Source organism: Nothoprocta perdicaria, unplaced genomic scaffold, assembly GCF_003342845.1.
Source record: "Nothoprocta perdicaria isolate Ctin4 unplaced genomic scaffold, notPer1 scaffold_12, whole genome shotgun sequence".
Taxonomy (NCBI): domain Eukaryota; kingdom Metazoa; phylum Chordata; class Aves; order Tinamiformes; family Tinamidae; genus Nothoprocta; species Nothoprocta perdicaria.
Window position 1 is genome coordinate 6,827,212 of NW_020454316.1, and position 12,789 is coordinate 6,840,000.

Genomic DNA, 12,789 nt, shown 5'->3' on the forward strand with positions numbered 1-12,789 from the left:
CGCGGGGCGCTGGAGGCTCCGGGCCGGTGGGGCAGGGACCGCGCGCAGCCCCCTCCTCATATGGGCCTGGCGGGCGGCTGCATAGCCAGGCGGTAGCGTGGCCGAGTGGTCTAAGGCGCTGGATTTAGGCTCCAGTCATTTCGATGGCGTGGGTTCGAATCCCACCGCTGCCAAGAAGTTTTGTCGCCGCCACGGTGGCTCCTTTTCGAGCGAGGCGGCRGCCCGCAAAACGGGGCAGGCGCGGAGGGAGACCGGCCCAAGCGCAGCCCACCGGGGCCGCTGCGCCAGCGGGGCCGCAGGCAGACGGGAATCGGCAAAGGCAGATAGGGCGCGGCGCCGCGCCGCCATTTCGCACCTAGCGGCTTCGAGGGGCGTCACGGCCGGCTCCGCTTCCCGCAGCTCCCGCGCAGTGCCCGGCGGCCCGCAGCACAGCCACGCTCCGCACGTCCACGCACGCTTTATTGCCGCTGCGCACGGAGGCGAGAAGCCACCACGGCGCCGCGCCGCCCCCGCGCGGCCGCTGCCGGCGCCGCGGCCTCCGCTGCGCGCGGGAGGCGGCAGTTCGGGAACGGTGTCCGCGTGAAGGCTGCGGTGGAAGTGTCAGCGATGGTCCATGGTCCCCAGCCTCACCGGGCTCGGTGCTCAAGAGCAGCTACCATTCTGCCAATTTTTTGCTTTTTTTCCCCACGTGAAAAGTCACGGCTCATTTGCTGCGTCAGGGCCACATGCAGCAGTGTGTAGAGAGAAGTGATGTGAGGCCACGGTGCCACGATGTCCGCGCAACAGCCACGTAAATCAGCGGTGTGTTTCTCTGAAAAAGTGCAAAACTGAAAGGCCATCAAATCTTACTGAAAAAAAGATCAAACTTAAACTAAGCATTAGAGAAAATAAAACTTTGAGGAAGGCGTGATGGTTTGGGGCTTCCGCTCTCGTTTTAAGGTAGTGGTCCACAGAATCGGCGAACGCAAACTTGCCCGGCTTGTAGCCCAGCTGGTGCCGTGCCTTGTCGATGCGGAACGTGTGGGTTGTGGAGATGCTCTGCACCTGCAGGACAGAAATCGGACAGAAAGGACAAAGTCTGTAAACTGTAACTAAGATCCAGCCAAAGGAAAGTTTAAAAGTGTCCTACTGACATATATTACATTGGCTTTCAAATAGTTTAGAGGAGGMCCTTGAAAGCCCAAAGAGGAAGCAAAGGCTACACAGCAGGATCTTCTAGCCCTGAAACRATCCACAAAATGTTCTGCACTCTTGTCTGTGAGCCTAAGGAAGCAGAAACCCTCCCTTAGACCTCTGGCCAAGGCCACAGAGGATATCAGGCAAGGAAGGAGGGAAAGGCTGCTGCAGTTCCTTTCCTCAATTACCTTTCTTCTCAAAGCTGTGATAACAAACATGACAAATTGCCTAAAATACGCTCTGGCACATACTTCCTTGAAAACTAGAGGCTGTAGTAGTACAGGGAAATGTATTTCCTGCTGAAAAGCTCAAATAGTGCCTCTGTATTAACATGATGTGAGAGCTAAGGAGCTGGTGTAAACAAGACCTTACCTCATTCCTGGTCAGCAGAGGCGACAGCTCAACAAATGGCTTCAGCACCAGATGCAGATACTCCATTATTAGCGCTGTGTAACCAAAGATCACTACTTYAGTGGGACTGAATTAGAGATGGCTGGGTGTTAAAAGGTTGTGGGGTGGTGGTAGTGGTGGTGGTTCTGGTGAAAAGATCACCACAAATATGAAAAGACGTCACAAATATGCGGTAACAACAAACCACGCAAAGTGGGGCACTTAGCTGCACATGGAGAGTGACTTTGGAGAGGGCACTGGGTATGGGAGAAGGATAATGAACCCATGTGAGTAAAGCAAACACGCTTCAGCATGTCTCATGAATCGCAGAATTTTACATTTTATCTTGCTCTATTTGTAACTCCATTGAGTTATATATCTCTCTATATATAGATTTAAAACACGCATTTCTGTGGGATTTAAAATAACCAATTTTTTCCACATGTTGCATAGAGATGAGCTTCACCCTTAACTCTTGTATACTAGATAAGCCCAAAGCATATTATCCTCATACACAAAAATAAACATTATACATATTGTTACACATGAAAATATAAATGGTGGGGAAATTTAAAATAATTAACCATTATATTGCAATAAGAAATAGAGGYAATGTGGACAACACCAAGGGAAATAATAAAATATTTACATTTTATAAAATATGTTATTAAACATTCAATAAAAATATTAATATTTTTACCTGATGCATAAACTAAGGAAGTAGGAATACGTATCCATGGTTTACTGCAACCTAATCTTTCAAACTAAGAGGGATAAAAAACAGTGATTAAAAATAACCCAAAGGAGAAACCTCAAACAAGCTTTAAAGTTTCAGTGTAGAAGATATCTGTGGAAATATTTACTGATAAATCAGAAAAAAAATGCATCTTCGCTGTTGCAATTTAGCTTTTCTTTTTTCAGTCAAATGCCACAGCCATTATGCAGTATGTAATTTTCAAATGACTGTCTATGTGAGAAATAATCCCTAGTTCCTCTCTGCTTTAAAAAAATAGAAAGAAGGGATTATTCAAATTGACCCAAATATTGTTGTGTGCCCATATCCAATTTAATTTTGTGACACATTTATGGTTTTCAGGCCGCTATAACAGCAAAATGATATTTTGAAAAGAGCATATATTGCAGATTAATCATTAAAATTTGTGTTTGTGCCCCATTATATCCACTGTTAACATATGAATGTTCAAAAACCGAAGAAGCCATAAAGGCTATTTGAAAGATTTTGGTTCAGACAGACCTCTGGTCTCAGTGAAGAGAAGCCCACATTTAGAACAGAAAGTAAACAGGTGAGATGCATAGCAGGCACTCAAAAGCTGTAGTTGAACACTCAAAGAAATTTAATAAAGTATATACTATACGTACTAGGGGAGTTAACCATTCATAAAGGTTGAATTTTTCACCATCATTAATGAAATATACCTGACCACTCTGTTAAAGAGGTAAAGAGACACATTAGTAAAAATAATACTGTATATACTGTTGACTACTTATCACACCCRTTATACATATACACATATACATGAATAACTAAAAGATATAACAATATCAAATGCACATAGATGTACACACAAATCAACAAACTATCTGCTTTGCATTCCAATCAATCCCCCTTCTAGTGCACGGAAATAGCACTAGGTAAAGAAAATAGGTAAAGAAGTGGTTTCCTGGGATTCACATGCTTTGTATGAATTCCTTATTACAGATGTGTCTGTAAAGAATGACCACGCTGACTTTTCTGAGATTACCAATGGTGCTCAGAGTAGTGCCAGATAAACTGCACTTAGAGATGTGCTGTTAAGCGTGATCAAATASGGGAATGGGTTCTGATCTCAGCCTCTTTAGAGCTCACTGAAAGCCACGAGACTCCATCTGTGTAACCTAGGTACAAGTTACCTCCTTCCATTTTGTTTTTTTGAGTTCTAGGAAAAGTACTTTAATCTACTCTGAAATTCTAATTTACTTTTAAGGGCAGCTCTTCTCAGTCAGATAGAAAAGTGTATTTACAAAGAGGAAAGCAGTTACAAATACTTCTGAAATAAATGTGTGAAATCTCTTCTGTGCTGAGATGGCAGCTCTTACTTACATATGATACAGGAAGAATTGACTATCGCAGTTCAGAGCATTAAGTCTGGGTCTACGTACAGTGGGATAAATTTATTGTAATTTTCAAATTCATTTCTGACATTTCAGATACTCTTTGCTCCTCTTCCAGAAATGGCAAATATAATATTACAAAAATGTAAAGGAGATACTCTTAAAAAAAGAACTGAATCTGCCAGTATGCAGGCAGTGCTGCTTGGCCCTGTAGTGTTAGTGGCACATTTGTCAATCAAAAATACAAACAATAAAGAACCATGATGCAAACATTAATTACTGGCTCCCCAGGAAAATGAAGCTGTGGTGTTTTTCCTGTTGACTTACAGCTATGTAGTTCTTTGCAGGAGTGAGCGCGCCAGCCGCTAGCACTTGGGCTTGTACAAGATTCTCCACATGCACCCAGTTCATCTTAGCAGAAGGATCCCCAAACTTGAAGCTAAGTATCCCTCTCTCAATATTCTTCTGTGGACACACACACAAAAYCATAGCAAGCAGCGTTTTTAAATCTGGTACTTCCTCATCCATTCAAATGTATTTTTGTATTCACATTAAAAAAAGACAAAAATTCTTGAAATTCTTAAAAATAATTCTTAAAATAATTAGAGTTTCAGATTTATTTTTAATGGCAAATGTCATTTCAATTATCTCATTTAGAAGATGATAAAACAGATTTCAGCTGACTTTAAGACTTCCCCACCAGTCACAAAATCTATTATCAGGAAAGCTTGGATGTATTCTTTTATCAAAACCGCACATAGCTTTGTTTTGTACTGATGCCTTTGGAATAACTGACTCAAACTCTGCAGGGACTCATAAACACAGTAGCAGTCCTAAAATATAAAAGGGAGTAAGTGAAAAAAAAAATAAATAAAGGAGTAAAACATAAGCACCTTAGCTGTTTGTCCTTTAGTAACCTATTGTACTATAAGGTGCTTCCTACTTCTTACCTTGCTTCATTGGATAGTGAAAGCCRTTAATAGACTGGAAATAAGATATTTTGTCTTATCTCTTTTCATTAATATTTTAAAATGTTTGGTTTAAGTTGCACCCAAACTGACAACTGAAATATCAGAGATTGGCTTGAATCATCGTAATTATAGAAAGCATTRAACTATAAAGCTAGACTTACATGTGCTTGTATTTCAAAAAGGCTTTGTTAACATACTATGCCTTCTTTACAGATATAATATAGCACCTGCAAACAAAAGCACAATATCCTCAACAGACACTTGAATTGTTGCCAGATAAGCAGGTCAGTCAGTTCACAGCACTAAGAATGGATGCTGTTGGGCATTTATAGAAAATTCTGCTGAATAAAACACTCCAATACATACTGCTAGCCGAGGCAGGTGTCTTTGCTCTTCTGGTCCATAGATCCCTGGTGGGCGAAGAACGCACGTATAGAATACACCACCTCCTAGAAGAATTTATAAGACTGTTCTTAAAGTGCTTTTGGGGTGCATGAAGGCACTGCTGAAGGCAACTTACTTGTATACAAAAGAATTTCACCATTTAAAAGATAGTATTCACCAAGTGTCGAATCAATAGCTTGATATTATGTTAGCAGAATCACATCAYGCAGGATATAAAATCTAGAAAACTCCTGCCAGCAACACTCAAAGCCTTTACATAGCAGGACTCTTAGGAATATTTCAAAATTTTTATCTAACTAGTTCTTTATCTCTGTACCAAAACAATCAAYGAATATGCCAAGTGAGATGATAGGCTTGTTGATATGTGATCAAGTTATTGGAAATCAAGTGAAATCAAGCTAATATTACATAAAATTTCTGATGGGCAGTACATGATGTAACTAGAAAGGCTCTTAACAGTGGGACATACTGCTTGCACTGAAACTTCTGTAGAAGCTCTTGAGAACTTCAGCTTGGGACTATAATGACTATAACAAAATCCTTATTGTTTCCCAAGTATATCAGTTACCTGGTTTATCATCTGCTAGTAACTGTTCTTAATACTATTAGTATAAGATCTTGGTAACATGTATCCTACTTGAGCCTGCTATGGCATGGAATCAAAATGGAATGTCTGGGGCACTGGCTGATGAAAATATCGCTAGAACTAGCTTAAGTTGCTAATTTCAATGAGAAAGGCAGACCAGTATGTTGCAGTGAAAATAAGAGCATTTTTGATATGAAGATCTGCTGACAGAATAAATAAGTAAAAACTTCCCCTGCCTCGTTTTTTAAGAAGAAAAATCCTACTGGATGAAACACTCATCAATAACTTTATATCTCTTCATATTACTCTGTAAGTATCAAGTGAAGTAAGTTTTTTGTTAAGTTCTTCCCAGCTAAATTTAGCTCAGTATCACTTGGTCACAAGGAATCATGTTGCGCTTTACATTAATTTGTTTTGCACTGGCAGTTATAGTATCTCACAGGGGAGCTTAAGTGCTCAAGTGTATAACTGGCTCCCTCAACATGGAAAACTTTGGGATGTACTAATAAATAATTCCAGCCTGTAGTATCAGGTATTGTCTTCAAATTTGAATATAAAACTGTAGGTGGGTAGTGATTTAATCAGCATTCATGTTTTACTTAATTTGTGTAATACATTAACATTAAATACTTCTGTCTTTCTCTAATCTGTTTTAAGCTGTCTTCATCTTTTCAATTAAGAAAGTATTACCACACTGAAAGCTTTTCTTGGCACCATGGGAACTACAAACATTTAAAAATGATTTTTTAGGAGAATCCCTATAGTTTGGGAAAGTGGTAGGTAATTTTATTTCATATTTGTTGGACAATCTTCTCCACAGAAAGACTGATATAAATAGATGCAGAATTTTAGGGATGCAGAAGAAGAGGAACAAATTCCACTACAAATTCATGCTAACACAGAAGTACCTGCTAGTGGAGTTCCATTAGCTGCTAGGACCATTTGTTCTGCAATTGATTTAGTTCTGGAATAATGATCAACATGCTACAGAGAAAAAGCAAATATGATGTTTTTATCTATTCCTGAAATACAGAGCAGAGAGATATCTCTTCTCCATTAGTTTCTACAAAGTAAATGGCAACAGACACCTCAAAATTAGGAAACCCTGGGGTATCATTTTAGGATAGAGTCCTACATATTGTTAAGGTAGGAAAGCCTTTTTGTTTATGCAAATTCAGTTAGTTACTTTTAGTCTGAGAAGTAGCAAACATACATATGCTCTGAATGCTGCCAAGAATGTAAGTGATCAGTGCTTTGTAATCTTGATTTCTTTTTAAGGTAATGGAAAAGTCAGAAGCCAAGCTCGAGGACCCTACGATTCATCTGTTCACTTGCTTGTGGCAGACTCCTGGAGGAAGCATTACTCAGTATTTTTTCTATCCATAATGATTCAATGAAACAGTGAAATAATAATGGAGAGAAACTGGAGAACAAAGAAAGACAAAAGTCAATGACATATGCAAAGCAACCAGAACAACTTAGTCTATTTTAATTAAATGCAATGTAACCGTATAAAAATACCCTACTAGCCCATATCAGCTCCGTATCAAATACGTATCATCTTCTGTAAGGGAGAAAACGATAAATTATATAAATAATAAATGGTCAAAGYCATCAAAAAGGTACAAGTTGATGGGAAACTGTATATTATTTTCCCAACAAATCAATGCCTTAAGAGCAAATGAATAATTCAGGAATTTGCATAAAAATGATGTATTAAGGTTGCAGACAGCATCTATAAAGAGTGTGAAGACAGTTCTCTCTTCTTTCTTGGTACTCAATCTGACACCAGGGAAAATACGGTCATGAAAATTCTAGGATTTTTCAGAAAGGAGAAAGCAAGCAATGAGCAAATGTGGAGGAAAAACAAAACAAAACAAAAGSCAAAATACCTTTTCAATGGGAAAATATGGCACAGTTTCCTCATCACCATCTTCAATAGAAAGCCCTCCAAACACCACATTTACTGTACTCGTATATATCAGTCTAGGGATGTTCCTTTGTTTGCAGGCTGTGACAACATATAAAGCAAGTTAGTTGAGCTGAAACTGAAATATGAAAAAAAAAAAGTTTCCATACACATGAAAACAGGCAGCTCCTTATGTGGACACATATTCTGACATGAGGTCAAACATGGTTACGAAAAGCTGAAGCAGCCAGGACTGCAGTGCTGGCTCCTGTATCACACCTTATGGCAGAATCAGACATAAAAGAAACAATAATTTTTCTCCATCTTTTTTTCTCCATTTTACATTTATGGCAGAAAAATATCTGTGAAAAATAGTGCATACCAATATTTTMTTTTCTAAGTGATATGCTCTGACATGCTATGCCCATTGGCAAGGTTACATACATACCATCAATGATGAATTTTGTTCCATCAATGTTCACTGTTTCGATCTCTTTTCTGTGAAGCTAAGAAAATAGAGAAATTCTGCACTTCTGAATGATAGCACATTTTAAATTCACTAGGAGGCTGTTGTAAATGCCCCCAAATGAAGTAAAAGTAATGAACTTAGTGCTTTAGAAAAAATGTTTAGACAAACAAATGTTTAGACACTTCAAGAAGTCAGATATTACTTTTTTAATCTTTAGGTGAGCTATCCATCTGTCTGAAGTAATTGTTGAAGTTCCTTGTCYTAAAGGGGGCACATGTGTTTGTAACTTCGATCACACAAAATGCGTGCAAGAGCCCTACATCAAGCACCTCCTTACAGCATTTTATCTACTGGCAAACAATTAAGATTTGAAATACACAAGTTGTTACAAATTAGTTACAGAAGTTAATTTATAGTTTACTTTAGGCTTCATTCTTCCCCGTGATGTCACAGCAAGTTCAACGTAAAAAAGGTTACAGAAAGATGAGGTTTTGTGGGGGGAACCCACCTCCTTTGCCTCTCCTTCTGTCTTCTCGCTATTACAACACCCTTCAATACAGTTTCCAGCTCCAAATCCCTCCCAGGCTCTAACTGTTTAAGCCTCAAATTGTGAGGAAGTTATTCCAGCATTTTGCTGTGAAGTAACTTACGGACCATGCCCTCAGGATAATGTGAAGAGGTAGAGTCTAAAACACGATGTTACAGCGCCCCATCTCCCAGCCTAGCTCAGCACAAATAATCACACGGAAAAATAAAAAGCTATTTGCACTCACTTGCTCTCTTCCTGACATCCCATAGGAAGCTACATGAAAGACACAGTCAGCCCCTTCACAGGCTGCAAAAATGGCATCATAATCCCTGACATCCGCCTGAAATATATATGAGAGAAGTTTGTGAATGCAAAAGCATAGGTTAGCATTTGTCACACAGGGGAATGCAGACACATGGTTGCCCTTGTGGCACATCCTGGGAAGCCATTTTTAGTAGTTGTTGGTAATAACAGATTTCTTCCATGGCATCCRAAGGATGTTAAAAATATTCATTAAGCCTTATAACATCCCAAGAAGTATAATAGTCATTTTACTGGTGAATAAGGCACAGAKGGAGTGAACAGAATACTTGTCAATTAGAAAGAAAATGAACTACTCAGTTTACTCATTTTAACTAGATTAGAAACACCATTGTTGTCCTTCTGTATCGGTTTCAGATGCAAAGAAAACTTCAGCTGACAAATGCATAGCATGTGAAAACTTTAAAGAAGTTGAGAAGTTTCTGTGAAAACTAACAGAATTTATAGGAACAAAAGAAATGAATAAACTATTTGGCAAATGTGAAAATACAGTTCATCATACCTGGATACACACCACCCCATTGGGAATTTCCCAAACAGGCTTGTTTGTGTCATAGAGGACAACAGAAGCTCCTGAGCTGGCAAGAGCACATCCCAGCTTGAATCCAAAATAGCCTCCGCCTCCCGTCACCACCGCTCTCATACTGGTTTCAGTCAGTGCCCCAGCATTTCCACCGCCGTTGGACTCGGAGCTCTGGTGYCAGCCCGTTGCTGTCCCGCTTGGGGTAAATTTGGTGTCATTCCTACAAAGCAAAAAATCCATCTTCTTTTAGCAGACACATGCAACAATTTCTTCTCCATCTTGAGAACTGCTCCATAGTGCTCCCAAATGCAGACAAATCCAAATGTTTCACATAAAGAATTTCCACTCGCAGCAGCAAAATTTTACTTTAACATAACCTGTTTAAGTGACAGTGTATCGCTAGCTATAAATTTTCCAGTCTTCAAAGGCTGCTTTTAAATGACCAATTTAAATTTGCTGTTCAGATTGTTTAGCTCTTAGCTTATTTAATCATCCTGTTCATATTATACAGGCTTTAAAGATTCATTTTTATGAACTGGCCCTGAAAACTTTGAGCATGTGTTTCTCTATTACAGTCAGCATCCTGAAACACGTAACAGAGTTTGCCTATTTTGGATGTACTAGTAGCTAGAATAAAAAACAAGCAAACAAAACCTGAAGAACAGAATTTCTCCTCACTCAGAGCACATGAATGAACATGTTTTCTGCRTGTGGGTCAAAACTACAGTAACTGATCAGATAAAAATTTATCATTTGCAGGAGAGAAGCTGTTGCCTCTGCAACAAGCGCCCAGTGGTCTCTGTTCTGCTCACCTTGCTCTGTGTTACTAACGCTCAAAGGTGGCTGGTAGGGTCTCAAGGGAGCCTGTACCTGAATTTGAAATATGAGGCTATCAGGTCAGCACAAAAGATGAACAAATTGCCCATAGTTACCAAACTGCCCCCGCTGTGTGAACACACTCACACAGAGACCTCAAATGCTTCTCCCTCTTGCCCCTGGTTATGGCAAAGACAAATATCCCTTGTTTTCTGCCCCATCCTATGGATTGGCCGCAACCCACTGTAGATTAAGGAGATACTGTGTTTATCACAGGTCGTGGTTGGAGTTGAGACCTCCGAGGCTTTCAGGTGGGATGAAGCAAACCTGATTCCTGTATCTTGTTAGATGATGGGGCTATCAAGCCTTACTTTTCAGAAGATCCAAAGTATTAAAATTGACAAATCAGAGAAAGAGAAAAATCAGATCAATGAGTATATTGAGAAAAATAATAGTGAATATATTGCATTTATTAACTGCAGAGGTTATTGCTCCTCCCCCAGGCGTTCACTGGAAGGCAAAGCTCTGCAGCGGGGACAGGAACCGACCCTTATTGGAGCTTCCCATCTCACTTCAGGGGCCTTAATGAAAGATTCAGCGCTACCCGAGCCTGCAGCTACTCTGTGCATCTCACTTGCAAATTTGCCCCGGGAGGCCCGCGGCGCTCAGACCCAGATCCCGGGACGGGCTCCCGGCGGTTTCGCGCGGGGGACGCGGGGGTTTGGAGCTTGCGGCGCTCCAGGCGAGGCCACGGCGGCTCTGCGGGCGGCGCTCGCTTTAATGGGCGCAGAGCGCCTTTCCTGAGGGGGCCGGTCCCGGTCCCGGTCCCGGTCCCGGTGCCGGTCCCGGTCCCTGTCCCGCAGCGGGGCCGGCCCCGGCCGGGCCGGCGGCCGGAGGGGCGGGCCCTCGCCCCGGCCGACCAATCCCCTCTGCGCACTGTGCCTCCCCCCTGCGCAGTCAGCCAATAGGAGCGCGGATGCAGATGAGCCCCGGCGGCGCGGGCGGCCGCGCTCGCTCGGCGGCCGCTGCCCGGCGCGGTGCCCGTGCCCGCCGCCGCCCGTACAGTTACTCATGGCGCCCCGGCCGAGCCCGCCGGCTCCGCGAGGGCGGCCCCGCTTCCCGCGGGCAAGCGCTGCCCGCCAGTCCCACCCCGTCCCGTCCCGCGGGCGGAGTGGAGCCCCGACGGGCTCGCGCCGCCCCTCACCTCCCTCGCGCTGCCAGGCACCTCGTCACGGCCCCGCGGGGCTCTCACCTGGGCGCCTCGCCCCGCAGCAGCGGCTCCCGTCGAGACGGCCGCGTGGCGGGTGCCGGGCGGGCGGCGCCCCGCAGACACGCGCGGCGCCGGAGACGTGTCCGCGCCGCGACCGTTAGACGCCCCCGTGAGGCGCCGCGCTTTGCGCACGGCGCCTTCACCCGCGCTGCGTGAGGCGCCTGGCGGAGCGTTAGAGACACCGGCGGAAAGGGGACACCGGCCGCGCCGCGCTGACCCCCGCTGGGGGCTGCGCACCCCCCTCCTTTTAATAACGATGAACAAACGAACCCGCTCAGTGCTAATTAGACTGTTACTGCGCTCATGTAAAAAGCAACAGGTGGAGCTCGCAAACCAGKAGCCGGCGCTTCCCAGGCACTGCGCTCAGGTGCTGCAAAGCCTGCGCTGCCGCCTCCCCTGCCCCGCTCAGACCATGCCTGAAACACCTGTAGAAAACTGCTCGGAAARGCACGTTAACCACGTCCGCAGAAGCTGCGGGTTGCTCACGTTTTCTGTCACTATTGCCCTAYTGCCGAGATGCTGCTGGTTCCCTTGTGCACCCCGTGAATGTAAAGATGGGATGGGAAAGTTGTCACCACTTTTTTTCTGGCTCTTAAAAATCCTGTGAAGATTTAATACAAGAGGAAGATACAGAGTGGAGACCATCCCCTGCAGAAAGACTTGCCACCCGGCAAATCCATCTCTCCACATCTGTCAGGAAAAAGAGCGGAAAGGAAAAGGGTTGGCTCCCTGTGCAGGCTGAGCGCTGCTCATTCCCCGAAATGGCCATTCCCAGCATGAACAGTTTGACCACCGGGATGTGGATAATGGAGCTTGGCTTCATTTACAAGGAAAGCTCATTCACCTGCTTGCCAAACTCCAGCATCCTATGCCCGTCCTGTCCCCCCATACCCCTTAAAAACAGCAAGTGGTTCAATCACTATTTATTGTTGCATCAGAAAAAAGTTACTTGATTTACAGATCCACATAATGCCATTTTATTACATATTTTACATAGCTTTTTAACAACAAAGCTATTTCATACAAATGTAACTTTTGGTCCACTCACCATGTGTTATTTATAAACAGCTATTTTTCATAGTTTTTTATTGTGTTGACTATTTCTCAGGTCTTTGTCATATTCCTCTGCCGTAGCTGTACCAGTAGTTTCATCATAGGATTTTTTAAGTCAGCTTTTCTTCATTAAATGTCTTGTCCCACAGTGCTGTTCTATAGCGGCTCCTCTTCTTTCAATTTCTTATAATCTTAAATTACCCAATTTTTTTAGAGAAGTGCTCTTGGTATGAAACAATAGATTCATGAAGTTATTTTT

The 12,789-nt window shown here is 42.9% G+C and overlaps 1 protein-coding gene and 1 non-coding gene across 2 annotated transcripts; one reads left to right on the top strand and one right to left on the bottom strand.

The window, feature by feature from the left end:
- Window positions 1-91: 91 nt before the first annotated feature.
- TRNAL-UAG lies at window positions 92-173 on the top strand. The gene has a single exon. It is a non-coding gene; the product is annotated as a tRNA-Leu (tRNA).
- Window positions 174-760: 587 nt separating this feature from the next.
- LOC112959839 (putative short-chain dehydrogenase/reductase family 42E member 2) lies at window positions 761-12,366 on the bottom strand. Its single transcript, XM_026053949.1, is given in 14 exon segments — window positions 761-1,044; window positions 1,549-1,622; window positions 2,267-2,330; window positions 2,947-3,012; window positions 4,006-4,143; window positions 5,016-5,098; window positions 6,549-6,624; window positions 7,533-7,651; window positions 7,998-8,055; window positions 8,792-8,887; window positions 9,371-9,610; window positions 9,613-9,736; window positions 11,460-11,638; window positions 12,322-12,366. Coding segments are annotated over 14 exon segments (1,611 nt in total). The 3' UTR covers window positions 761-795.
- Window positions 12,367-12,789: the final 423 nt, after the last annotated feature.